We start from the raw sequence: 27,708 nt of genomic DNA on the forward strand, positions 1-27,708 counted from the left end.
CACAGTGAAATATCTTTCCACATCTCTAGTGAGAGCTATTAAGAGAGACCAGAAATGGATGCATGGGGTAATATGTTTCTCAGCCATGTTTCTCTTTACTTATTTCATTCTTGGTTGACTCAGCAGTAACTTTTCTTCTTGGCTAACTTTTAACCTCGAGGGAGTTTTGTGTTAATTATCTTGCTTGGTATAGGATACAAAATCTTTTTTTTCCATTCCCTTTGAGTCTGAGTTTCTAAAGGAAAATAATAATGGTGCAGAAAACATAAATTTCATCTCATAAATAACTATAGTTGCAATCTGATGTCTGTACAGCACAGGGTTCATCATATGAAATAATCTTCCTTGGATACATAATTTGAAGCCCTGTGAATTGAAAGTCTTGTGTAGGAGTACTGTAAACATTAGGCTGATGCCAGCTGATACCCTGAAAATTAGCAGGGGTGTGTGTAGAGCTTGAAAGAGCAGTAAATTCAAAATGTAATCTCTTAGGTGTGTTTTTTTAAAGACTTTCTGTCTTTACTTTTTTTGATGTCAGTAATCATGTCTGTTATCTGAACAGATGAAGGCTGCCTTTAAACGGTGTAGCTTTTAGAAGTGGGATAGAAGGAATGAGGATTGTAAACCCCCTTCACAGGAGGAGCTGGGGTGCAGAACAAGGTTGTTACTTTTGATAGGGTAAGAAGTTATATTTACTTCTTTTAGTGTTTAATGGTTGAGCTTATCATTAAGCTTTAATATTTAAGGAAAAGAATTGGAAAATGTTTTCCCATTAATAAGATTGTCCATTACATTTGAGTCAGAGGATAATATTTGCACTTGCTTAAAGTTATTTATTAATCAGGAATTTCATATCAGTGATATCTACATCAGGCTACATTACATAACATTGATTTAGTTACAGGTCTTCCAACCACATTTTTCAACTTCTTAAAACTAACCAGCTCCTTTTTAGAACCAAGTTGGAGGAGGGGAAGGTCTTCCTGCCTTTCACAAGAATTAAATCATCAGGTTACCTCTTCTTTGGGCTGTTTTTATGTTGGCATACAAAACTGTTGGATTTTGAAGTCTAGCAGAGAATTGCATTTCATTATCCCTATGAAATTATATCTAAATTTTGAAGTGGTTGTTAAAAATTGTAAAAATCAGTGTACATGTCCTTAATAACAACTTTTGAAAAAATGTTTCCCTTTTGCAAAAAGGACTTACCCTCCAAAGATTCCGTATTTCACACCTTTGTCTGAGGATCTGCCAGCTTTGTCCTGGTCAGGCTCTATATTTACAGATGATGGCTGAGGTGCTCCAGGTCAAGAGAAGATGGAGTGTAGGAAGTACAACAGCAGAGAGGAAATGAAGTTATGTGTGAGGTTATGACATCTAGTGAAAGCTGGAGGACTGGTATTTAGACTATTTATGGAAGAGAGGGAAGAAGCTGTAATTGTGGGAGGCTGGGGAAAGGGCAGTAGTAGACATGGATCTGCTGAAGAACTGTCTTTTGGGTGAGAAAACTGGCCAAGGAGACATTATGGGGATTGAGATCAGACTTGAGCCCAGAGGTGGCAAAGAGGGACTGGAACTGCTTGGGTGAACAAGGGCAGAAAAGACAGGAAATCCTGAAAGAATGGGGGGATAAGGAGAGAATGAAGAATTTGAAATGAAAATATGGAAGTTGCATTTCATGGAGTCATCAGAAACAGGGCTGTGTGTTTGAGTGGGTTAAACTGACTGGGATAAAACAGTCAAAGGAGTGGGAATTCAGAAAGAATAAGATGTTAACAGGACACTGTGACAAGAAACACTGGTTAGAAGGCAGAGGAGCTGGAAGAGCATGTGCCTACAAGCATAGGCTAGAATTCTGATAATTTTTCCAACTGACAAGTGTCAGTGAAATAAAATTATAAAACTTACTCTTTTTTCTCCTGCAAATGTTTTACAGCAGAGGAGGTGGCCAGATGTTTCTGTTTTGAAGCAGTTAGGAATATTAGTGGTAAAATCCATAGGAGGGAGTTTTGCTGAGTTTTTCGTTTCTTTGACTTGGAGAGCTACACAGGTGTAAAAACTTAACAGCAGCATCTTTGGAAAATGCCAGAATGAATGTTGATTAAAAAACCTCACTGAGCCCCATCCTCCAAGAATCTAATCTAACTTTTCCTTGCAGGTTAGTTAATGTGTAATGAATGAGTATCTAGTTAAATACTTGCTTTCACCTCAGTTTGTGTGGCTTCACATCTTATTTATAGCAAACAAGTTAAAATGTCCCTCTCCCCCCATCCATTCTAAGTTCCTGTGTTCACTGTACAGATGGTGCTAATACATACATTGGTATGTATTTTACCTTAGACTTTTAAGGTAGCCTCACTTGATATGTGAGACTTGAGACTAGGAAATTCAGGTTAAAAGTATGTTCTGCTTTGGATATTTATTTTCAGAAGGCAATGGCACAATACAAAGCATTTTACAAACAGTTATACAGGACTTTACATTTAAAACCAATTTTCTGTAAATTGTAGTTGTGGGTTTTTTTCCAGCACTTGGTGTGGTGAACCAAGGGTAGTACTCACTTGCACCATGTTTTGCTGATATCAAGTAAAAACCTTATGGTGCTGAAAGGGGGATAGAATTTAGTTTTTCAGGTTACTGTGTGATTGCTCTGATACCGTACTTTGTTTTCCTGTGGGCCCCTGCAAAAGGCAGTACAAGCCTCGTGCTATATAGGTGGAAAAGAGAAAATAACTCTGCCTAGACAGGAGCCTAAATTCTGAAGTTTCATAACTTTCGAATGTTTGGCATAATAAATTGGAAAAAAAAGTGTAATGTGACAAAAAAATGTAAGTGTTGAAGAGATTGGGAATGTTTAATATTTAGAAATCATCACATCTGTAATATCAGTATAACCACAGGGAAAGTGGCTTAGAGGACTGTTAAATACCATCTAATTTGCATTTCCCCCTCTAGATAAGATGAGCTGCATTATGTAATTTTGGTCAAATATGTGCTCTGCCTGGTGATGGAGGTTGTATATCATAGTTGAGTACTAGTCTAATACATTTGAACAGTTTTCCAGAATATGTATCTTCAGTCTTCACTCTATTTGGAAAACAGATAATTGTCTGTTTTCTTGTCACATAACTTTTTCTCTGTTTAAAGTGGAGAGTTGTTTAAAGTTTCCTCTCTTCAGCCTAAATGATACAGAAAGAGAGTAGGGGGGGAAATGAAGCCTAATGTTTAGCTGTCACGTGCACTGACTGATTTCTTTTCTAGGGATATTTTTGGAAAATGCCAAGCCGGAGGTATGCTGATGGCGAGGTGGTGATGGGCCGTTGGCCAGGAAGTGTCCTGTACTATGAAGTACAAGTGACCAGTTATGATGATGTTGCTCATCTTTATACTGTCAAGTACAAAGATGGAACTGAACTTGCACTGAAAGAAAGTGATATAAGGGTGAGTACACGTGTATGTAAGTATCACTGCTTCTAGTGGAAGATTACACCAACTTTGTGATGTAGCTAAAAGTACAACTCAGGATTGGATAGTCATTTTACAAGTTTTTATTAACTGTGTCTTCAAGGAACTGGTGTTAAATATTAGCTTTTTCCTATGGGATCTCTCAGGTAGTTAAGTTCTGAAACCCCATCTTTAAAGAAGCGTGATTGTTTGCTTTGTGTTGAAAAAAACAGTGATGTGTTTGGGGAAAAACAAGACTGATCGTTTGGGAACTCTATAGCATGATTCTTCATGAAAAATCAGTTTGGGGTGCCTTATAAAGGCAGTAATCAGAGGGCTGATGCTAATTTGACATTTTTCCACCTCTAAAGAGGAAAATTTGAAAACGAATGGAAACCTGTAGTTAAGGATCACTGTAAATATAAATAGTGTGTGCCCTTTAAGCACATACTTAAAGCATCTGCAAATAGCTTGTCCTGCTTTAGGTCCTCAAAGGCTCCTTAAGGTATTTTGCTACATTTGTGACATTTAGAAACTCTTGAGAAAGGTTCATGGCATATGCATGTGAGCACATTCCTTCCTCTTTACATATCTTTATTATTTCATTTTTATTACTAATAAAGTCCTTTAAAACTCCATATTTCAGTGTTCACTTCAGTTTAAAATATGATAATGTGTGAGACAAAAACCCCTGTTTGAATGTTCACTGTAGTTGATTTTTGTGGCCTGTTCTGAAACCTGCATAAATTCAAAGCCGACTTATGTGTCTTTATGTGACCAGTAGTTTCACTTCTTGGTGGCAGTGTGCATGCCCAGTAACTGGCTTTTTACTTTGGAACCAAAGTGTTTCTGCCTTGGGGTAATCACTGCTTCAGGACTTTGTAACCTGTTGTTACTTTCTGCTTGCAGGTTAGCAAACTCAAGCCTTTTGTTGTCACGAAACATTTGTGCATTATAAAAGTCGCATTCTGGAAATGTTACATGGGAAACAGAGAAATCAAGCAATACTTTTGTGGAAAACTGTTTATGAAATTAGTTATCACATCTAATTAAATGAATTAGCTGACTTGGATTTTTTTAGTGTTGATTTGATCTGTGTTGCCTTAAACAGATGATGACATCTTGCTATGTCAGATGCATTAATCAAGCTGAGTAATGGAAATATGGAAATGAGAGCAGTCTCTTAGGGCTTAAGAGACAACTATCAATTCCCTTCCTTATGCAAAGGATTGAGAGGCCTAAGGGCTTGGTGCTCACCTTGGTAGTTTACGTCCATATCCTGATTTCTCTAGTTCTCATAGGGATTGTCAGAAGCAGTTGGACCTGGGACAGGATTGTTTGGTTGGGAATTACCAGCAAAATGAGTGTGCTGCAGTTGCTCTTTTTTTAACAGGCTTTGTACAGCATCAGTAAAGGAAATTAGAGACAAATCTACAGAGCTGTATGCCAGGGTCCTTGTTACAAAAAACCCACCTTGTTTCTAACATTGTTCTTTGGAACATAGGTAAGATTTTGCTTTCTTCCCCGCTTTCCTTTAGTCTCAGTCATCATTCAAGCACAGGAAGAGCCAGTCTTCTTCGAGTTCTCCCTCCAGAAGAAGCAGCAGCAGATCTCGATCCAGGTCTCCTGGTCGGCCAGGGAGAGGGAGACGTCGTTCTACTTCCCAAAGCAGAGAACATAAAGATGACAAAAAGAAAACCATTCAGGAAACCAGCTTAGCTCTACCAGCGGTATTAATTTTGTTTGTTCTTTGTGTGGGGGCTTGCTGGATTTTTTTCTAAATTCAAATTTTTGCTATTTGTGAAAGTTTGGTTTCGTATGTACTGGGTTTGTCATTGTAAAGGCCGGCTGTAGGTGATGTTCCTTGAACAACATAATTAGCTGCAAAAGTGTATCTGAGAACTACCTTTTTTTTGTCTTTGAAAATAGGGTTTCTGGCTTTCAGAGTTTGAGGAAATTCTTGAAATGTAAACTTAGGTTATCAAGTTCCATTTGAATTTGCTGTGAAGTTCTCAGAATCCAAACACGCACAAATTCTTTTTATCTTTTAATATTAAAGAATTGTTAGTCATGTGCTTCTACTTGTGAAATGGGGCAAAGGAAGTTAGCCTATTTTTAAGATGTTTTGATCAATACATAGCAGGGAGGTATTAGAATTTTAAATAAAATGAGTTCTATTATCATATACAGTTCATTTACAATAGTAATGAAAAATGTGCAGCTTCTGTGTGAGAACTGTTGCAGAATTCAAGTGTGGAATATTTAAATATGACCCTGCTGATTGATACTATTGCAGAACTGTTTTCATTATGAAAATGTCCTGTAAGGATTTCAAAGTTTATCAAATATCTGATGTTTAACTGAAGTTTATTTTGTTTGTTCTTGATATTTTTGTGAAAATTAGAATGAGTGTTAGAAATGGTTCTGGTAATCTGTAAGTGAAGAATACTAGAAGTGGTGTTTCTCTATTAAGAAACAAACAGCATTTCTTCTGCCTCTTGTGCCCTTGAGATAGCTTCTCACTTGTCCAAGACACAGTCCCTTGAACTGGAAATCTGTTCTGCTGACCTATTAAAAATAGACAGGTGTTAGTTGGGTTTCAACTAAACTAAACCAGATCAATCTAAACTAAATAGATAGGTTCAGTATATTGCTACTACTGAAAGCACTCTTTGGCACAGAAATTGCTGTGGCTTTTGTTTTGCAGTGAAGTGCTTTGAGCTGTATGACCCAGTGCATGGCCCGTGGACCGTACGCTCATTTTAAGTAGTTTGTAGCCAGCAGCTACACTTTGTTTTTTGTACTTCTTGTACCTTTTAGGACAAAAAGGTTAAAATATCTTCAGTTTTTTTTCTGATGGCTTCTAATTGAGGAGTAGGATGGATCTGTTGGTTGTTGTACAACTGGGATGACCTGGTCCTTTTCAGCCGAGCTTGGGGTGAAATGAAACAGAACACATGAGTTGTGTCTTCCCAGAGTTGTGTAAGCTAGGCTCATTAAAAGAATTTTTGTAAGACAATTTATTTCTTCAAAGATATTTAATGGAAAACCAACTGTCAGTCCTGCAGAGCAGTGCCATATTATAGGACACTGAAGTTTTCTCTGCTTGCCACTAGCATTATTGAATAGACATGTATTTTGTATTTGGCAGTTCCTAGTGATGAGTTAAAATAACTTGGAAGCTGTATTCTCTCTTAATTTCACAGTTTATTAAAAAAAAATAACTTCTCCTCTGTTTGTGAACTGAAACTGTCTGTACTTTGGATATTGAACCCACTTGTTTTCCTGTGGAGAAAACCAGAGCAGTTGCAGTTGACAAAAAAAACTAGACAGCGTTCTTAATTATTCATTATACACTCACACTTAATGCAGCTTTTATTTTCAGAAAGTTAAACTATATTTCTTCTTTTAACCAGAAGCCGAGTGAGAATAACACCAAAAGGTACAACGGTGAACCTGAAAATACGGAAAAAAATGACACATCCTGCATAATCTTGGAGGTATGAACATTGTATTTACTTGTTGCATTCAAACTTAGCTATCTCAGAAATTCATAGACAAAGGCACTACAACAATCAAGCAGAAATAGAATGCAATCTAAAACTTTGAGGTCAAGCAAATTTGCTGTCCAGCAAGCTAATTTCAGGGGAGAGGGAGATGAAGTTGGGAAGGGAAAAATACTAGAGCTGCATAACATTCATTTTTCTTGGTTTGTTTTCTTTTTTCCATTGAACCATCTCTGGTAACTTATGTTCATTCTGATGCTTTTACAGTGTGAATATTTGACTGTAGAAAGTGTTTTAAATTTAGCCAAATCAGCTCTTTAGTCCCAATTGTTAGTTAATGCACAGGGTTATTGCAGAAGGGAAAGGAGGAGGGTAGGAATGCATGATCTGTGCTGGAACTGCTGCTGATATGTGAATCACAGCATAGGTGATCACGATGACTCTGGTTTTAGCAGTCCCTTCATGTGAATGCATAAACTTAAGTACTCTACTCTAAAGAAGTAGAAGACATTATACATTGGTGTTTTATAGTGAATAATGTCTTCTGAAATATAAAATACTGGAGTAAAATAAGGTAAAATCACTGGGAATCATTTTAGTAACTTATTTTTATTCATTAACAGCAAAAGTTAAAACCAGATGTGGAAGTAAAGCATTTTGAACAGTACAGCCTGCGTTCAAGGAAAGATGAAAAGAAGAAAGAAGAGATATATTCGGAGAAAAAGATTTTTACGGCATTAAAAACAACTGAGAAAGCACCATCAAAAACAAAGGAGCTGGAGTTTGGGGGAAGAATTGGTGTGTGTGCAAACTGTCTTTTAATATTTGAAAATTAGTACTGCTTTGTGGGTTTTTTTACTTACTGACCATACTGTCATGTCGAGAACGGTTTTTCCAGTTTTTGGACCCTGGTTTGCAGAATTCAGAGTGGTATGATAATGCCTCACTTGATATGATGGCAGTCAAAGAACCATTATTACATTGGTTCTCATGTGAAATATAGTGAAGATCTTGTGCCATCTCTTGCACAGTGAGGTCTAAATATTTCTAAATTAGATTTAAGAAGTTAACTAGCAAAGGTTTTACATTTTCGAAACTTAGGTGCTTTGAACTTGACAGTATTTTTTTTACAGTTTTTCAACCAGTTTTAAGGGGATGCAGTGAGTGTGATCCTTCAGTAGATGGATGACATAGTGTGGAAGTGAGAAGTCTGTACCATTACGTGACTAGGGATTGCTGCTGTCTTGCTTCAGGAATAGATAGACAACCTTTTCTTTGTTACTGAAGTTAATATCGAGCTTTTTTTTTTTTTAGTGGGATTGAAACTATATTTTTTAACTTTCTATGTTTATCTTCTAATATTCCATGATGTCTGTTTACAGGGACCTTCATGCTGATGTTTGTCCTTCCTGCTACTGTACTGTACTTGCTGTTGATGTGTAAACAAGATGACCCCAGTCTTATGAACTTCCCTCCTCTCCCAGCACTTGAAAGTCTTTGGGAGACGAGGGTGTTTGGTATTTTTCTTCTGTGGTTTTTCCTTCAAGCTCTGTTCTACTTGCTGCCAATTGGAAAGGTAAGCTGTTTGGTAGCAGCTGGGGCTTTATGGGCAACAGATCTGTACACTGGGCTGGAGGGTGGGGTGTGTTCTTAATGCAGCAAATTTAAAAGCAAATAATTAGTTTTCCATAATCTGGAATATGGCTACTGCAGATTTCTGTAAGCTTAAAAGACCACAGTTTGTCAAGAATTCGTGCATTTCAGAGTCTTTCAGTAGAAGAGGCAGAAAGCATTATATAGGCATTCAGATCAAAGCATGGATAAAACTTGATAGAATTCTAGAAGAATTTCGGGTATTTGACCTTTAAATTCACAAACTGTTTAGTACTCAATTTCTTATGGCTATCCAAAGTTTTAGAATATAATCTTCACTTACAGAAAGCTATGAACCATTCTAGCCATATGTATATCAGGCAAATGCTCTTTTGGCTTCTTTTGTCACGTTAGGGCTACTAGCAGATTCTGAAGGGACACTAAAGTAGTTTACAATAATTGGAGCAGCTCTGCTTTCTTGAGGCTGGTTAGGAAGAGATTTATTTTTTTAAAATGTTTTTAATTGAAACTGTTAACCTTTTGATATCCAAAGTACGTTTTTTTAGAACAGTACTCAGATTTGATTATGTCCAGCTGGTTACCTTGATTTGAATGTCTTTCTGGCAGAGATGTACTTGGTTTTCTCCCCCACCAGTGCTCTCAGAAAGTACTTTGTTGAACACTAGTATTTTACTCGTCCTAGGTTGTAGAAGGCCTGCCTCTTTCAAATGGAAAGAAACTACAGTACCGGATAAATGGTAAGCATGTTGCAGTTGCTTATTCTAGGATTAATTCTATTATGTGATTTGCAGTGCTCAGCACCACAAAATACAAATTATGAAAGGTACATTCTATGGTCAAAATGTACGTGTTGTAAATCTGTCATAACATAGGGTGAGCCTTTTCTTAGAAGAAGATGGTTAGTAATCATCCAGAACTAACTGCCCCAAGAGCGAGACATTGCACTATACAGGGCACCTGATCTGCATTCAGTTGTGACTGGTGACTCCTGTCATGTTCCTTGCTAAACGGGGAGTTATCTATCAGGAAGTGTTAGTGATGCTCATGTGACAAAGGCTGTTGTTCAGGAGGAGTGATCTGAAGAGATCTCATCCCATGTGTCTCAATCATCTTAGATGTCTCTGATTTACAGACTAATAAGAAGTATGTTGTAATTGATTTAAGATGTTCTTATTCCTGCCTGTCAAAGAAGAGTTCAGAGCCCTTAATTAGAGCTGATTTCACTTCCTATGAATAAGGCAAGTTTCTCATCTAGTTCAAGAGTGTGGTTTAGCATACTTCAGCAGTCCTGCTTTTTCTGACCTTAATAGGCAAGTGTACTTTGATGCTTTGAATGTACTCCAGACTGCCTATTTGATTTAGTCAGTTCAAGACCATTGTCTGGTAGTAGTGGAATCCAAATGTTAAATTAAAAAGTTGAGGTTAAACATAATCTGTTAAGATGGACCATTTTAAAGGCAGAATATGGCCTTTAAAAATCTTGGAAACAAGGAATTACATCCTGCAGAAGTGAGTCATGTTGAGGTTATCTCATACCTTTTATGGTACATGACCAGTGACAGGCAGTGGGCACAAACTGAAATATAGGAGGTTCCATCTGAACATCAGGAGGCACTAAACTAGATGAGCTCTGGAGGTCCTTTCTAACCTCAGCCACTGTGACCCTGTGAAAGGGTTCACAGAAGGTCCTTACATGAGAGCAGTATAGAATTGCCTGCTCATATTAGGGCATCAATCCATTCCACATGGTTTGATACTCTCAAAGGCTACAAAAGTTTTGTGTTCAAGTTTTGAGTTGATAGTTACTTAATAGTTTTGTAACTGCTATCTGTATCAAGGTATGTATGAAAACTCAGAGATGAAAATATGGTTATCTGAGTTGTCACACTGATAAGATTTTGTAACCTGCTGTTATCAATTAGTAGTGTCAGTGTCCATTTTTCCACTACAACCTGAAATTAGATCCTGTGTTATAAAAAATGTAGGAGTGCTCAGAGTGTTCCTCCCTCTTGTCCTTTTGAAGAGGAGCACAATAAATTTCAGGGCTTAGAGTCTCTTAGGTAAATTGCTGTGCCCCAGAAGTTTGGACTGAGAGCATGGGATGTGTAAGACATTATTGGAATATGAACAAATCTTGGAAGAAAGGAAAATGCAGAAAGCTTGGACTGGGGAGGTTCTACTAGAAAGGTATTTTTTTTATTTTGACTAATACATCTTTCTTCTACATCCTTTAGGGTTTTATGCTTTTATTTTCACTGCTGCAGCTATTGGAATTTTATTATACTTTCAGTTTGAACTTCATTATTTGTATGATCACTTCATGCAGTTTGCAGTGTCAGCTGCAGCTTTTTCTTTGGCACTGAGCATTTATCTGTATGTTCGGTCCCTGAAAGCACCCGAGGAAGAACTAGCACCAAGTGGAAATTCTGGTGAGTTATAAAATATTTTGGATAACTTCTTTCTGATTGTCTGCTACAGTTTCATTTTTATGAATTAAAGTGTAGGATTTAGGGCTTTGAATATAATACTTTGACTTTTGATTTCTACAAATGTAAAGATAATATTAAAAGTTAACTGGCAAATTTTTGTTCTCACTTGGGTACTCTAAAATGCTTAAAATTTTAGTTGGATTTTCTATGGAATAATATCTTGGCTGGTCTAGTCCCCTGTGATGAGAGGACAGTTCTTTCCTTTCAGTTTTCAGTATTTTTTTTTGTCTGAGAGGCTTGTGTAGTTTGCTTCATAGTGCCCCTGCCTTTTCTTGAAACAGCTGAGAATTGAAAAAAAACCCCTGAAAAATGTAAATATTTTATCAGTGGGAAGTCAGGTACAGAACTTAAAATTACATTGTGTTTCTAAACTTTTATTTTGCACATGCTTTTAAATCTATTTAACTGAACGGAGTTTTCAAAAAAGATTTTGATTCAGTCATGAGACTGCCTTCCTAGAAAGTATCAATTATATGCATATGTTTTTGTAGGACAAAGGATAGATTGAGAAGTCTATTAGCATTGAAACTGCTTTTATAAATGTCCATAGGGTGACTAAGAAGGGATGTTTATGGACAGAACACTTACTGTATTACAATGAAGTATTCAAATACCCTTAGTTCTGTTAGTGCAGCATGTTATGTGTGTGAAGGGAAATAAATTATCATTTTTTTTTTCTTCAAAAAGTGCACTTCTAGTCTCTGCAGGTAGCATAGTAGCATTTGGTAAGTGTTCTGCAAAGTGCTTATTTTTTGCAAACTCAGTCCAGGGTATCTTGAAGTCCAGGCATTTTGCTTCTTCATCTCTTTTAATGAACAGGTAATCATAGCTAAAGGAATTTTTTCTCCCAGAAAAAAGCAATGAAATAGGAGGGAAAGTAGAATTAATTAATGCCATAAGATCATGTTCATGGAGACTGTGATGTGAGCTTCAGGATGAGGCTGAAAATAAGGAACAGGTGTCAGGGAGAAATAAACCAACAGTAACTTCTAAAGTGTTTAGTCCTCCTAATAAATAAAATATTTGGGCATCCTAAAATATCAAGTGTATGAATTTTGCTTTGTATTTTGCATATACTCTTCATTTTTTTTCCAATATAAAGGTTTTTAAAAACTGATAATGAGAGAGTAGGATCTTATTTGTGGTGCTGAGTGTAGTGGCAGATGAAAGTAACAGTATTGGTAACAGAGGCTGTGTCTTATCCACAGGGTATTTCATTTATGATTTCTTTATTGGACATGAATTAAACCCTCGTATTGGCAGTTTTGACCTCAAATACTTCTGTGAGTTGCGTCCAGGACTAATTGGCTGGGTGAGTCAGTAATCCTAGTTATTTTATTTGCTTAAATATTACACAGAGATCTTGGTTTTTTTATGTATAGTTAGTATTAAGGATTTTATATATATTTATAAATGGGGAGGGGGGAAAAGGACTGAAAAACATTTACACATTGCCAGATTTTTAATGACCATTTTTATTCACGTTAGGGAAATTTCTATCCTATCGCTTTGTGGGAAATAAAAACCCTTCTTTAAGTATTCATATATTGAGGTTATATGGCTTCAGAAATGTGGTTACTTGCAAACTGTAGCTTTTTTTTTTTTTTTTAAAACTCAAACATTGTTCAAAAATATCTGTGTTAAAGTGTCCTATAATGTAACTGAAAAGACCACTTGGAACAAGGAAATTTTTAAATAAAATATTTTCTAAACTAGGTTGTTATAAACTTGGCAATGCTCTTGGCTGAGATGAAGATACACAATCTAAGTATGCCATCCCTGTCAATGATACTTGTGAACAGCTTTCAGCTTCTGTATGTGGTGGATGCTCTTTGGAACGAGGTAAATGACAATCTTGTTAAACTGTGTTAGCATTTCTAAGTACAGTGTCAAATGAAGGAGGCTTTTAAAATTCTAAATTCCTTCCTCCTTGCTTTTAGGAAGCCGTTTTGACTACAATGGATATTACCCATGATGGATTTGGATTCATGCTGGCATTTGGAGATTTGGTGTGGGTTCCATTTGTCTACAGTCTGCAGGCCTTCTATTTAGTGGGTCATCCTACTGTGATTTCTTGGCCTGTTGCTGCCGCAATTACTGTTATGAACTGTAAGTTACAGTAAATGTTATTGTTACTGTTAGTTACAACCTAACTAACAGTAGGTTTTTTAACAATTTTGTTTCGAGATGTGAGATGGAGCTTTAGCTCGGAGGGTAGTGATCATATTTTCTATATTAGAGCTGGTGGAAGCATGTGCCTTGCTACTGTTTAATGCAAAGAATGTATTTATTAAATGAAGGGTAGATGAGACTGAACACCTAACTGTTCGGTTGAGAGGCATCTTTAGGTGGACGCTCTTTGGAGTTAAGTGACTTGAAATGTTTTGAATTTGACTTTCAAACATATCTGTTAATCTGAATGACTGTGAGTGACTCAAAAAAAAAGTCAGTGCTTTGTTGGCCGTGCTTTACTTTTTCCCTAGGTTCAGTGTTTGCATCTCCTTCCCTGATGCCCAAGTTACATACACATGTTAAAGGAAAACATCTTTTTTCTAGCCGAGTGCTTTGAGAAAGGATCTTGCTTTGAGAAAGGATCTTACTTCTCCTCTTTAGGCGACCTTAAGTTTGCACCAACATAGCCTTGTAATTTGTCCCTTTTACCTGAATAGTAAACCTAAAAAACCCGCCTGGTTTTTGTAGACATGGCAAAGAATTTAAGCACTTGGAAAAAAAGAAAAGGGGTACAACTTAGGATGTGCAATACTGAGAAATACAACAGCATTTTTTCATCTTCAGTTAATGTTTTTTCTTGGGTTTTTATTTTTTTTTCTTTTAAGAATGTCATTATTTGAAATATGTTGTGATCATCTTTTCTCAGTACAGCCTTGGTAAAAGCAAATTTAACCTGCTGTGTGAAAATGGTGGGGGAAATTAATTTCAAAATCAGAGAGTTTGTTGTCTGGTTCTTTTATTGCTGTGAATTTGTAAATAGTTGGTCACTTTACAGAGTGGGCACTGTAGCAAAATACTGGGCTGCTAAAAAAGCTGTTATTTTACAAAGTGCAGCACATCACCTTTATGTGAATTTCACAATCAGTGTTACATTAATAAACTATATCAGATACAAATGTAAAAAATAGATGTGAAAATAAAGCTTCTCCAAAATCTTATAAAAGTTAGTAAGCTGTAAGAGCAGGTTTCCGATGGCATTTCTGTCTTGTTAGAGTTCTGTGAAGAAAATTTTGGGAGAAAATATCAGTTGCATCTCTGAGGAAAAGGCTGAAGTGATAGGAGTGAGTTCTTTTGTTGAAGCAAAGAGAACTGGAAAGTACTGAAAATGCAAAATAAATCGTATTTATTTTCAGGTATTGGGTATTACATATTCCGTAGTGCAAATTCTCAGAAAAATAATTTCCGAAGGAATCCCGCAGATCCCAAATTGGCCAGTAAGTACATTTCTTATTCAGTTGCTATACAATGTGTCTTTGTGGTATTTAAATATATATTTCAGTCGTTGTATTGACTACAATACTCTATTCACAGATCTGAAATTTATACCCACTGCAACTGGAAAAGGGCTTCTTGTCACGGGTTGGTGGGGTTTTGTTCGTCACCCTAATTATCTCGGTGATATCATCATGGCTCTAGCATGGTCCCTACCCTGTGGTAAGTTTCTGAAAGTAAAGTGGATTTTATAAAAAATGATTTTATGTTTTGGCATCTGGCTGGATTTGAAATGTAAAGTGATAATTATTTGGGATACTAAACCCTATAACCCACTGAATGGCCAATTTCTGTGTCATAAGTTTAATGCAACGCCTGTTTTCTCTTTCATCTTCCCCTTTCTATCTTGCTGTACATTTGACATACTATAGATTTTACTTGCGTTTCTAACACTTTATCATTCAATAACGATGGGACTTGCTTCCTAATTAGTTGTTCCTTAAATTTTTTAGGCTAATGGGTGTGCTATAGTGTTCTCAAATGAAGTTCCCCAAAAGTGGGAGTTTGCTTGTACACCAGGGGCTACCACATGTAAGGATGACTAAGCAAAATACATTAAAAAAAAAAAGTCATCAGACACAAAGGAGTGAAATTCTGTCACAATTTTGGTTAGTGAATACACACTCTTCCTTGCACTGGGAACCCCAGAGGTGGGCACAGCACTCCAGGTGGGATCTGAGGACACCAGAGCAGTGGGGTAGAATCAGCTCTCTCGACCTGCTGGCCACACTTCTCTTGCTGCAGCCCAGAATATTTGGTTTTCTGGGCTGCAGTCACACATTTCTGGGTAATTTTCCAGTTTTTTCCACCTACAAGTCAAATACTGTGGTCTGAGCAAAGCTGGACTCACGTCTAAAGCAAAAACAGAGAAAACCTTGTGTGGGGCAGTTCAGTGCTGCAGAGGTTTAACTAGAAAAAGTGTGGGTTTGATAAGCTTTGCATGCATTGAGAGTGAAGTTGGTAGATTTTGTGACTTTAAATTTTAAGGATGACTTTTTGTGGATTTGTGGGTCTTTTCCTATCTGCATGTAAACATGTCACACAACTGTCCTGTTGAGTGTTTGATGCTTTAGGAATATAAGATACTTCAGTCTATCAAGTGTGTGTCACCAGCTTAATACATGTTAATAGCTAACATCTCTGGATTTTTTTTTTTTCTGTATCTAAATTGAATTTCTCACCTTACTTTACAGGTTTTAACCACATTTTGCCGTATTTCTACGTGATATATTTCATCTGCTTGCTTGTTCATCGAGAAGCTCGTGATGAACATCATTGTAAGCAAAAATATGGCTTGGCATGGGAAAGGTATTGCCAGCGTGTACCATACCGCATATTTCCTTACATCTACTAGAGCACTCCAGGTTCCTGATTGGAAAGTTACTTCTAAAGTTAGGTTCTTTGCAGATAAAATATACCTCTTACCTTTGCACTTGGTCATTTGTCATTTAGGCTTTTAAAAAAAAAAAAAAAAAAGGGCCAAACTTTGGAGTGCATCAAAGGTATTTACAAGTAAGCTTAAATACATGAGTTATGTGAACTGACTGGCTGTGACTTCAATTCTTAAAATATTGTGAATTTTAAAAACTCTTGGAGCCCTAATTTTTCAAGCTAAATTTTATCTAGAATTCCGAGTTTACATTTTTTTTTTTATTGCATTTAATTAAGCACTGTGATGTAAAGTATATTATTTTCTTAATACAATAAATGCTGAAATTCCATCCAGTTCATTTTTTGGTGTTACTTGTACCATCTGACTTCAGATGTCCAATTTAGTTGCCTGAATTGGAGGAGCAGCAGGGTCTTTTTGGTCAGTGAGCTGGCAGCAGAGGATTTGACCCACATGAGGGGCCTGCAGCCCAGGGCCTGGAGCTGGCACAGCTCAGCTAGGTGGTTGTTCCCCTCCTGGCTTTTCATTAATGGGATTTTTTTTGGTCAGGGAGGCTCAGGTGACCACTCCTGCCCTGCACCTGCAGGAGGGACTGAGGGATATAGAACTGGGAGAAGGGAAGGGGCACAGCTGTCCCCTCCTCCCGTCCCATTCTTGAGGCAGTTTCAGCACAGACCGAGGGGAGCTCTGAAGCTGCTGTCTGGCAGTGCCGCTGGCCCTGGATGGAAACCATGCTTCTGGCTCAGACTCCTGAAAGTAGATGATACAAACACTTGCTTTGGCTGTGGGCAGAGCTGTGGAAGTGGGCAGTGAACCCTCATCCTGCCTCTAGCATTGAACAGGGGGTAGCAAAAGTGTGCAGGGAATGCACATTAGACAGAAAAGGATCAAATGACCACAGTCAGCTTATTCTGATCTTTGTAAATTATGTCTTAATGTACCATAGCGTTTACCAAGTGTGTATAATAAAGCCTCCACGTTTTTTCTGTACAGTGTTTGGGTTTGAAAATGCAACAGCTTTTTTAGAAACAGAAGAAATCAGTAACTAAGCCAATTTCCAGTAATTTAAAAAAAAAATGTTCATTGAAAAAAGGTTTTTGTAAATTAATGTTGTAGTTCTTGAAACAATTGAAGTGTTCATTTAAATATTTGTATTGACAGATATACTATGAAAATATAGGAATTGCTCCTCAATCCAAAGTTGTTGGTTTTTTTTTAATTTGGCATTGCTACCTCATATGTAGGTGTTGCCTTTTGTACTGTTGCAGATAGAGAAATAGCTATTTTTTTGCTATTGCTATTTAAAACAACATTTTTTACATGAGCCTGTGGTTAAACTCAACCACTTTCTAATATATTTTTGTATATATTTGACTTTTTGACTAATGTATGTGTTCTGGTCACTAGTTGTGTTCTTTGTCTAACTGGCTGTAAATGAGATGCCCTTCTGGTATTTACTTCATAAGTAGAATAATTTTACTGAAATACTCTTGCATTAATTAAGTAGCTATTGTCACAAGTAAGAGCTTTTCACATACTTCGCACGTGAGGTTTATAGCACAAATTGCCCTAAAAAGCATATTAGAATATTAAATATAGTGCAGGTACCTCTGCACTTGCTTGCAGGATTGTTCCGAATAAATTGGAATGTTATTTATCAATTTTTTTTTAAATTCTTCTGAAATATTGATGTAATTGAAATCTAGCATGTGATTTCTTTTAAAAATAAAATAACCCTCTATTTTGTACATGGGCATTTTTTAAAGATAATTGTACAATTGAACTGTATATAATGTAGCTTGATTGTTGGTGTTGTAAGGAAAATGTTTTAAGACAAGTACTTTGCTTGCTGGCAGCAAATAGCAGTGCCTGTAACTAGTCAAAAGAATTTACTCCTGTGAAGTAGCAGATTAAACTGGGATGCTTTTTTCAATCATTTCTGAATGAATTTATGGGAAATAGAGAAATCATTAAATGGCACTGGTTTGCAGTGTTTTAAAATGTACTGAAGCAAGTGGGGACAGTTCAACTTCTCAGTCTGTAAACTCAGAGATGCTCCTGCTGTCCCAGTTTTATCTGTTGCCATGCAAGTTGTTTAAAATGCCATTTGGAGCCCTTGTCTTTCAGAAATGGATCATGACCAATGACAACTTCAGTTTATTTACATGTTGAATTTTATGTGAATTTGATTTTGAAGTAACTGGTTTTAATACAAACAAGCCTTTGAACTAAAATAAAGGTTTTGCTTAAAATTAAGTAGTGTTTTTTTTCCCCAATTGATATTGATGTCTGATAAAAATGACATTGGTTTATCTTATTAAGTACAGGTGCAGGTTTGCTGAAATTCCTTCTGTACTTGTGGTTGTGGGCTGAGTGTTACAATCTCATGGCTGGTGCTTCCCTTAGCCTGCCTAAGAATTTCAAGGAAAGAAGGTCTCTCCATTTCTCCCTTTTCTTCTGCTTTGTGCAAAAGCTGACAGATCCACCCTCAGCCTGGGAGCACGATTGTTCTTTGAATCAGCCCTGTCTTCAAACAGCTCCTTTCTCATCTGTCCAGCAAAATGGGCAGGGCTGATACATCACCCCTTTTTGTTCCCCCTTCTGCAACTCAAAAAAAAATAATTAATTTCAGCTGTAAAAATACAGAATTAACACACAATTTCCCTTTATTATGTTGTATTTTCCCCCACAGCTTCTATTAGAAGTCAAAACCAAGCAACAATTTAATGTAATTTTGAGATACAGCCTAAGGGTTGGTGCACAGGAATTAAATGTTGTGTTAGTTTGACCTAATGTGAACAAGCCTGTAGTGGAAATAAAATCCATAACTAAAGGAACAGGAATGATAGTTTTGCTTACAGAAAGTTACTTACCATAGGTAATAAAAATGTTTACTTAAGTTACATTTACCACAGCTCATTAAAACCTTACCAGAAGCACAGTTCTTGCCTCTTGTGGAGTGAAAGCTGTTTTGGGGAGTGGGTGTAAAACTTCTCTGGTGTGTAGATGGAGAACATACTGCACTCTACAGAACTGTTTTCTGCTGGGGGAGTTCCCTAAAATTGGAAGAAAATACTTTGATAGAGCTTTTGCATTTTTAATATTTAAAAAGAAACTTTTAAAAAAAAAATTGAATCTTTTTCTTTTTTTAAAATGTTTCCTACCTTTTTGCATATAAAAAATGGAAGCAGTAATGATGTTATGGAATATCATGAGAAAAATATTTTGTGCCCCATCATGGGAGTGGAAAAGCCTTTTGAATTAAAAACTGAAGTTGCCAAACTGAAGTGGCACTCCAGCTGCTTTTTTGGGGAGGAAAGTTGTATTCCTATCATGTCAGCGTACCATCCATCTTTCTCCTCAGAACACTGCCCTGTGCTGCAGCCAAATGTTTCAAGTAATTTGCCTTTTGTACCTCGAGGCAGTTTGTTCCCCTGCCATCTGAACAGGGATGGGGAATGATGATCCGTTTGCAGTCACAGGCAGATGGATTTCAGCAAAACCTTCTTATGTCTTTCCCAGAGTGGCATATCAAATTGCAGACGCTTGGTGGAGCAGGGTAGTTACTTGTTGCTTGTTGCTGCACACTGTGTAACAGCAGCTACCTTGCTGCTGGAAGAGCAGATTTGTTTCCGCTGCAACTGTTGGTTTCTCTGCTTGTCCTCTGCATAAAGGATTGCAGGAGAGCAGTGGTTTCATGAGTCCACGTCCTCTCCAGTTCCCTCCTCCCCCTCTGCCGAAGAAGGAAAGCTGCACATGCAGCAGCAGTGCCATAACGAACAGCTGCTGGACCGTAAGCCCAGCCTGGGGACCTGTGAAATGCAAATGGAGATGACTTGCAATTGAAAATTTTGAAAGCAGAATATTTGAAGGGGAATTTTGAGGCAGTAATATTTTGCCTATGAAATACTTCATGTGGAAGATGCAGATGGTGAGAAAATTTCACTTGGTCCACACAACATCTCTACATAATGTCTTTGCAGATGCTCAGGAGAAGAAATATTTAATGGTGATTCTAAGGGTGAGGAACATGACTGATCACATATAGATCAGTGGAAACATGCTCTGACATGCAAATGGAGAGATACACACAGTGCCTTCCTCCCTCTACACAACCCTGAGGCTTGGACTGCATACACATTTCTGCCTTTCCTAGAAGAAGCTCCCCAGGAGTCTTCCTTACACTGCTTGTATTCCCTGTTGGAGCTATGTATCCTTGCTCCTGTATTTCAAACTGCAGAAATTTTAAGTATTAATGAACTGACCAGAAAGAAGATACACCTGAAGCTTAACATTATGAAGTGAATTCCTGTGAAAAGTACTGTAATACATGGTAGATCCCTAGGGATATGAGTGGGATTAACATGCAGAGAAAGGGAAAATAGTTGAACTCAAAGCCACATAAAAATTCAAACCCGTTTGCTTTTGGCAACACAGCTTTAAAAAACCACATACTGTAACTATCAGTAGAAAAGCCTGGCAAGAGAGATGATGCTCATGCAAAGCTGTTCAAGTACAATGATGTAAAGAACCAAAGCAGAACTATTTCATGCTCTTTTCTACTTGTGTTTTTATAATCCTGTGAAGACTCTGAAAGCAAACTGATACTGTAGGCAAAAGGTGGACATTGGAATCATGCAGAAATCTCTGCATGTGTTTATATCTGCTTATCACAGCCTGCAGGGAATGGAAATTTGCCAGGCTAAAAATTCTGTTTCCACCAAAATAAACCTTTAAGTTTCTTGTGAGGACTTGACAGCTTATTGAAGCTGTACTGTACAATTGTACTGTACAAAATTATGGTCTTGTTAACCACCACTTGTGGAAGTCTATTGTACAAATTTCAGGTCTTGTCAGCCACCACCTTTGGAGTCTCACTAGTGGGCACCAGCCCAGTGTGACTCCACAATAAAGCCCAAGAGTTCCCTGACCCATGGTCTGGTGTCTTTGCTCAGCCTGAGGAGAATTTGTAATGAACCTCATACCCTACGCATGGGTCATGCATGTGTCCCTCCCTCCACTCTCTTCCTTTCTTAAACCAATGAAGCCAAGGAAAACTAGATGTCCTGGTTCTGGCCAGGACAGGGTTAATTGTCTGCAGGAGCTGTGAGGGGACTAGGACATGGAGGTTATTCTCTATCACCTCCTGTCCTTGCTGGAGGCAGGGGGAAGGGGCTCTCTTCCAGCCAGGAGGGGTTCCTTCCAGTCAAAAAAACATGGTGGAGGGAGGGCTCCCGTATTTTCTGTTATTGGGGCTTGTTTTCCTGTGGATTTTTTCTTTTCTTCTACTGTCTGGCATTAGTATTATTGCTGCTCCTGTTCCTTTTCTTATCTCATTGCTGTTTCCAGTAAATTCTTCTCTCAGCCTGTGACCTTTGCCTTTTGTGCTTCCAATTCTCCAATCTGCTGCAGTGGGGAAGGGGAGGGGAAAAGGGAGGGAGTGAGCGAGCAGGGGTTTGGAGTTTCAGTGGGAACACTAAATTGGGGAGTACCATTCCTAAAGCATGCTGTTCAACAAGAAACTATTTATTGTGCAGCTGGATCCCTGTGCTAGGTGAAGGTTTCCTCTCTCAAAACTGCCTGGTGCCTTTTCCCCAGGAAAAGTCTTGCCTAGGAGAAACTCTCCTTTTCCAGGACAAGGATTCTTAAGAGAAATGGATGCACATGGCACAGTCTATTCCAGGATAGCCACAGTTATTCAAAGCTTTCTGTGTACCGGATGGGTGATTTCCAGGACCAGCTCCTGGGCCCACTGGCACTGAGGTTCCTGACAGCTGTATTTCTGAGAGGTGATGCCCGACCCCCCCACAGGCCCGGCAGCACAGACAGTCCCGCTGGGCTGCATTTGAGCAGCTGCTCCCCTGGGCTGGGGGCAAAGGCTGTGCCTGCATCCCTGCCCTTCCCTTCTCCCTTTAGGGGCCTGCTCAGGATCGCAAGCTATTTGCCCTGGATGTGACCATAGGGACTGCAGACAGAGTCCTCTTGGTGCACACCAGCCAAGCTGTGGGAATGTCTCTGGCATGCCTGCTGTGCCAGCTTTCAATCCCCAAGGTGCTGGAATTAAGGCAGGTCCAAGAGGAAGGACAGCTTTTGATGTTGTGTGTCTGCATTAATTGCAATGCCATGACTAAAGCAGAAGTGATTAAGAATCTGAGGCTGTGTTTGTGGAAATGCAAATCTGAAAATGATCAAGCAGGACATTATACCTTCAGCAATCCTTGTTTGTATTGTGATTTCTTCATCTAATTTAACAAGTGTCCAAATCTTTTAATAGATACTGAGTCTCTCTGCAGCTTTCACAATGTCTTCTATCTCCCTCTGCAAAAAAAACCTTATTGGTAAGAAAACACCTTCTGGACAGGAAAAGAGTTAGCAAGGACTGACATGTCTGAAATGAGCCATCAAGGACTGTTGCTGGATTTCACTGTGGCTGAATCCCTTGCATGGTGTGCACACACACACAGATATGGAGAGAGAGAGTTCTTGTCTGATCAAAGCGATAGGACTGAACAAATATAGAGGTTTGTATATGCTCGTGGTTCTTTAAACATGAAGTGATGGGGAAAAAAAAGGTTTTAAATTCTAATTTTTAAGAGCAAGTTATGTATAGGAATTAGATTTTGAGGTGAAATTATGCAAGATGACACTAAAGATATGGAAAGATACTGAATAAAAACAACAATATATTTTGAACTACCACTGTTTTTTTTTCTATTTGAAGACCAAGGACATGCATCCTGCATTTCTGCCACAGAAAGTCTTGCTTCTGTATTTGGTTAAACCATCATGAAAATGAAAATAAAGTTGAAATGTGAGTTTCACAGTTGCAGTCTTTTTTTTTCTTTTTTCTATTAGAAAGAACATATTTTTAAATATTTATATTTATTCATATGTAAATATATAATATATATATTTATATTATTATATATATTATATTAGAAATAACGTATTTTTTGCTATTAGAAGTAACAGCCCAGATTCATCTCGCTGTTTTGCTCAGCTTTAATCCTGAATGACATCTGTTGGCAGGATGAAAGTTGAGATTATGTGACAGTAGAAAATTGGCAAAACTTCCTCTCCATCATCTCAGAGAATGTCCTGACCAGCTGCACACGGGCAGCACAGCCTGTGGAGTTAACCAAGGGTGTCCACCTGCTGCAGGAAGTCAGAGTCAGAAATAATTATGTGTCCCTACACTCGTTCAGTTATAGGGAGTTATAATTTACAATTGACACAAACTTGGCTCTTTCTACCTGACAAATTCACTTTGCCTGTTTTCAGTATCATTTGGGGATAATCCTGAATGCAGAGCTGAAGCAATGGTTAAATAAAAGGTGGGGATTTAGGTGCTTTAAGAAACAAATAGACATTGAACTTGTGCCATGGAGGTACTGATATTCCATAGCTATCTGCTGTAAACTTCAGACAGCTCCTCCCTGCCACATGGGATTGGGATACATGTGCAGGCAGGTTTCAAGAAAAAATGGTGGATTAGATTGATACCTGACGGGGGGAGAGCTGTAATCCCCCTTAAGCAAGACCCAGAAGGACCACTCTGCATGCGAGTCACTGTGGGACACAAAGTGGCCCTTTACTGAACATGAATGCAGGCTTATAAAGGGAGAGCAGGGATCTTTCTAGAACAAAGGGTGGAGATTGGGAGGAGTATTCAAAGGAGCGGCCAGTCATGGTAACAAGGGGTGGAACTTATTCAAACACGAATAAGGAAAAACTGTCTATGGGGACTACTGCAATGCAGCAGGGTTGGACGAAAAGGGAAAGGGTTTACATAGAACCAATAGGAGGGGTTCTATGTAAAGAAGGGGGGGGTACAGAGAAGGGATTCATACATTCTCATAAGAGAACATGTTATGCCAACAAGAGAACAATTGCACAGCTAAGTAAAACACTGGAAACAGACACTCGTGGTTATGATGATCATATCTTGTGCATGATGGCGTAGGTGCAGTCTGAGATGTTTTTTTCCTCTTCCTCCGATCTCTCCTGATATGGTTTGAAGCTGGCTCCCTGCCAAGTCTCCAAACCTCACCACAAAAACTCCCCCCCGCCTCCTGAACCAAGGGAAAAGGAAAAAAACCAAGAGAACCGAAACAAGAGAGAGACAGCTAAAGCAATATATAAAAATATATTTACACTTATATTACAGTTATATACAACTGAAATATATATACAATTTCAGAAGGAAAAGGGAAGGGAAGAGGGAAGGGGAAAAAAGGAACAAAAAACAAAAAAAAAATAAATACGATCAATAGCCCAAGATCTGGCAACTAAAAGAATTAGCAAAAGAATATCTTACCACTCTCCCTGGGACAACAGAAAGTTGTGCTGGAACAACCGCCGGCAACCTCCGTCTCCCAAGGTCGGCAAGGCCTTACCAAGCCTCGCTCCCCAACACGACAGACTCAACAGCAGGGAACCTGCACCTCCAAAGCCGCTGGAAGGAAAGAGGGGTGAAGGCCTTTCCTCCTTTCTTCTTATACCCTGGCTTACGTAAAAATCGTAGGGAATACCGGGTAAATCTGGGCACTTCCTTGGTTACAAACTGGTCACCAAGGCAGGCCTAGACTAAACTACCACATCTCCTCATTAAGTCTCTTCCACCACTCGTAGGACTCTCTTGGGACACCTCCAACAGATACCCACATCAGGGCTGCAGATTTAAATGGTGCTGTAAGAGGAAGACTTCCCTAGCATTTCACATGTCCAGGTTTTCTTTTAGGTAAGGTAAATAATGCATAGTCAGAGCGCAGGAACAACTGATTCTGTAAATTGCTAATAAAGAAACACTAATAAAAACGGGTAAATTTAACAGCATCTCGGATGCCAATGAAAAGCATTGCTGGTGTAAAAGTGTTCCCAAGGCAGAACTGGGGAGTCTATGGGTCTATTAATCCCATTTAAGGGAGAAAGATAAGACAGTGAACATTCATCATTCCGTGCCATTCCTTAGTGACAATGGCAAGCATCTAGATGTGGTATGAGGACAACTACACTGGCTGTGCAGAAAACACTTCAGGGTCCTTGGATATCCTAGAAAGCCGTTCTCACTGTGGAGCGTGAGGTAACAACCAACCCAGCAGCTTTTAGGTCTCCCAACCTAAAAGGGAAGGTTACCCAACACTTTCAACATGAAACAGAAAACCAGAAAATAGCTGAGCCTGTATCTGCATCTTTGCAATAGGGTATATCCCAAATTCAACAGGATCCAAAAATTAGGTGAGGTTTTTTTGATGGGCTGCTGACTGCATGACACCCTGTAGCACAGGCTTAGGGAAGTCTCACAGTATGCCCGAATTACCAGAGACACAAAAAAGGCATTTTTGAAATAAACATAAAAATAAAAGCCAAGCAATGATTGAACAACACATCCAATGAAAGATAAAGAACTCAGACACGCCAAGGAATTTTCTGATGGTTCTTTCCCTCCAAAAAATTATTTCATTGTTCATGAAGCAACATCGTCCGGACTCAACAGCTGAACTTGACAAGCATTTTTGCCTGCTGGGGATTTCCAGGGATTACTTTGACTACTGATAAAGCCTTTAGCATTATGAAGTTAAGTCACATTGAATGAAATATTCAAGATGTGCAAAAAGTCCTACTCATAAGGATGAACTGTCATTTGGATACAGTACCATGTTACTATCATTCATTCACTGACCCTTGATGAAAGACAGGAAAGATGAGATACTATCTTATTAAAACATCAAAAAAATTCATAGTGTCTTTATTTTGTATAGTGAGAACTCCCCTGTTTAAACATGGGCACCAAGGTAGTGTTGCCCATTTGTTTGTACCTGGCCTGCAGAGGGCTCTGATATATTAAACTTTATTCAAAGGCAACTTCCAGCAAACCTAGAAATCATAACTGAAGCTGCTGCTCCTCAGCCCAAGCTGCTTTCTTCAGTCAGCACTTTCTTGTGTAACTTGGCAAGTGACACTGGCCTGTGGTTTTTAAATCCCCAGGGTATGTCCACGGAGGTCTGGGGCCTGTACCTGGGTTCAGCTGCACATGCGTTGGAAGTCAATCAGTGCACCTGTCTGTGGGTTCAAAAGCGGAGAGAGGTGGGATAGGACAACACGCTTTTCTTAAGAATAGGATTTTCTCAAGCAGTATCCAATTATTCATGTTAAAAAGCCTAGAAAAATTACCTTTAAATAACAATATAGCTCTTTTGACAGACGTGTCGACTGATGCATTTTTGTACTTTCATATGAAGAAAATGTGAATTATTTTCCTCTTTATAATTAGTGATGTTATAGTCTCACTATATTCCACTTTTGCCAGTATGGCAACCTTAACTCCGTGAAAATAAAAGCTGGATAAAACTGAACCTGCTAATATACAGTCACATAAACCATAAAAGGCTTGTGCATTAGGCCCATCATATAAGAACAGGTATATGAAGTGTTTGTGATTGCTTAGATACAGGCTGGACTCCACTAGGAAGCAAAAGCTCCAGCCATGGTACCTTCTGGTTGAGGCTGAAATTAAATTGTCATAGAATCATTTGGGATGGAAGGGACCTTAAAGATCACCTCATTCCCACCCCTCCCCAACACAGGCAAGGACATCATTGGCTCAGGTCCTTTCGTGCTTCCCTACAGCCTAGGAACCAGGAGCATTTCTTTGCCGAGTCTCTGAGCTAGAACACTTACGGCAATAGGAAAAGTTATTCCCACTCAGCCATGTGCTCACTGGAACCTCGACAGGGCAGGTGCTTACATCTGCAGCCTCCCTATCCTCTGTTTTCCTTTTGCATTCAGTAACACATTTCTAACAGCCTTGACAATTGTGAAAGTAAAATTATTGGCTTTTGTTTTTTTCCTCTTTAGTCTGCACAGAATCCAAAATATTCCCACATCGCTTTTGAATGTGTGCAGTGATACAGCACATCTGTAAATGTGTGATAGCACTGAGCTAGAGCTGGGAGCCTATTGTGGCACATACTGCTGAATACAACTATGGACAAAAATACTGACCTATCCTTACATCTCTGAACCTTATAAAGGTATGTTCCCACATTTGCCTAAAGAAATATAGATATTTTGTCTTAAATAGCTTCATTAAAACAAAACGAAAATTGTAATTTTCATTATTATTTTAATAGCAAACCCACAGATTTCCAATCTCCCCCTTTACCTCCCTGCTTAACCTCGTATTTTTATGTGCTTTATTCCTTTGATGCAGCTGGTATTTTATAGAGCACTAGCAAACAAAAGAAATTGCTCAATGTCCTCTTAATTTTCACCAGCAATCTAAACTGTAGTTTAATACAAACCTCATTAACTTCTGAAGTAAGGACTTGGTTATATAATTTGAGCTACATTAGCTGTACCTTATGAAGTCCTACACTTTTTGGCTGCAATGCTTCCCCAATTGGTATTTCATGGTCCAGACAATTTACAGCAGCTTTTGCCTATATTGACCCATTATTTGAGCTGTACAAATATGCTAAACAGGTGTAATTCCACTGACATTGTCAGCATATACAACCGTAATGAATGACTCCCCATTTATCTGCATGACTCCAATAGCTTTTATATGTGTAAAGTACATACTCTATTACATTTGTTAATATTTCTGATAACATATGCCTGTATTCAGAGATGTAATTATAAAAAGGTAATGTAAAAGTGCAATCTCTGTTTATTAAATGTACCCAGCATTTTGTGCCATTTAAAAAAATGTAACTAAATGAAACAAAAATAAGTATGTCCTCATGACATTATGAATACT

General features: G+C 38.3%; 1 protein-coding gene and 1 long non-coding RNA gene across 3 annotated transcripts; one reads left to right on the forward strand and one right to left on the reverse strand.

The window, feature by feature from the left end:
* The first annotated feature begins 1,302 nt into the window (after nucleotides 1–1,302).
* Nucleotides 1,303–18,203, forward strand: LBR (lamin B receptor). Of its 2 annotated transcripts, none has more exons than XM_064648096.1 (13): nucleotides 1,303–3,441; nucleotides 4,983–5,174; nucleotides 6,861–6,944; nucleotides 7,574–7,748; nucleotides 8,333–8,526; nucleotides 9,247–9,301; nucleotides 10,799–10,993; nucleotides 12,262–12,365; nucleotides 12,770–12,895; nucleotides 12,994–13,162; nucleotides 14,419–14,499; nucleotides 14,597–14,719; nucleotides 15,751–18,203. In XM_064648096.1, exons 1-13 carry the CDS (start codon nucleotides 3,277–3,279, stop codon nucleotides 15,909–15,911), a joined length of 1,824 nt encoding a protein of 607 aa, XP_064504166.1. In that variant the 5' UTR covers nucleotides 1,303–3,276; the 3' UTR covers nucleotides 15,912–18,203. The 2 variants fall into 2 exon arrangements, with proteins under 2 accessions (XP_064504166.1, XP_064504165.1); XM_064648095.1 differs by having other exon boundaries at nucleotides 3,262–3,441; nucleotides 6,864–6,944.
* LOC135411013 (uncharacterized) lies at nucleotides 16,012–19,901 on the reverse strand. The gene is made up of 2 exons (XR_010428966.1): nucleotides 18,888–19,901; nucleotides 16,012–18,554 (listed from the first exon to the last, which is right to left on the reverse strand). It is a non-coding gene; the product is annotated as an uncharacterized LOC135411013 (long non-coding RNA).
* Nucleotides 19,902–27,708: the final 7,807 nt, after the last annotated feature.

The sequence above is a fragment of the Pseudopipra pipra genome, chromosome 3 (genome assembly GCF_036250125.1).
Source record: "Pseudopipra pipra isolate bDixPip1 chromosome 3, bDixPip1.hap1, whole genome shotgun sequence".
Taxonomy (NCBI): Eukaryota; Metazoa; Chordata; class Aves; order Passeriformes; family Pipridae; genus Pseudopipra; species Pseudopipra pipra.

What these genes read in the sequence shown, in the direction of transcription:
- LBR (XM_064648096.1), top strand. Translation starts at nt 3,277, where the DNA reads ATGCCAAGCCGGAGGTATGCTGATGGCGAGGTGGTGATGGGCCGTTGG. An exon ending in CCAGCTTAGCTCTACCAGCG is followed by an intron (nt 5,175 to 6,860) that starts GTATTAATTTTG and finishes TCTTTTAACCAG; the next exon opens with AAGCCGAGTGAGAATAACAC. An exon ending in CGCAATTACTGTTATGAACT is followed by an intron (nt 13,163 to 14,418) that starts GTAAGTTACAGT and finishes ATTTATTTTCAG; the next exon opens with GTATTGGGTATTACATATTC.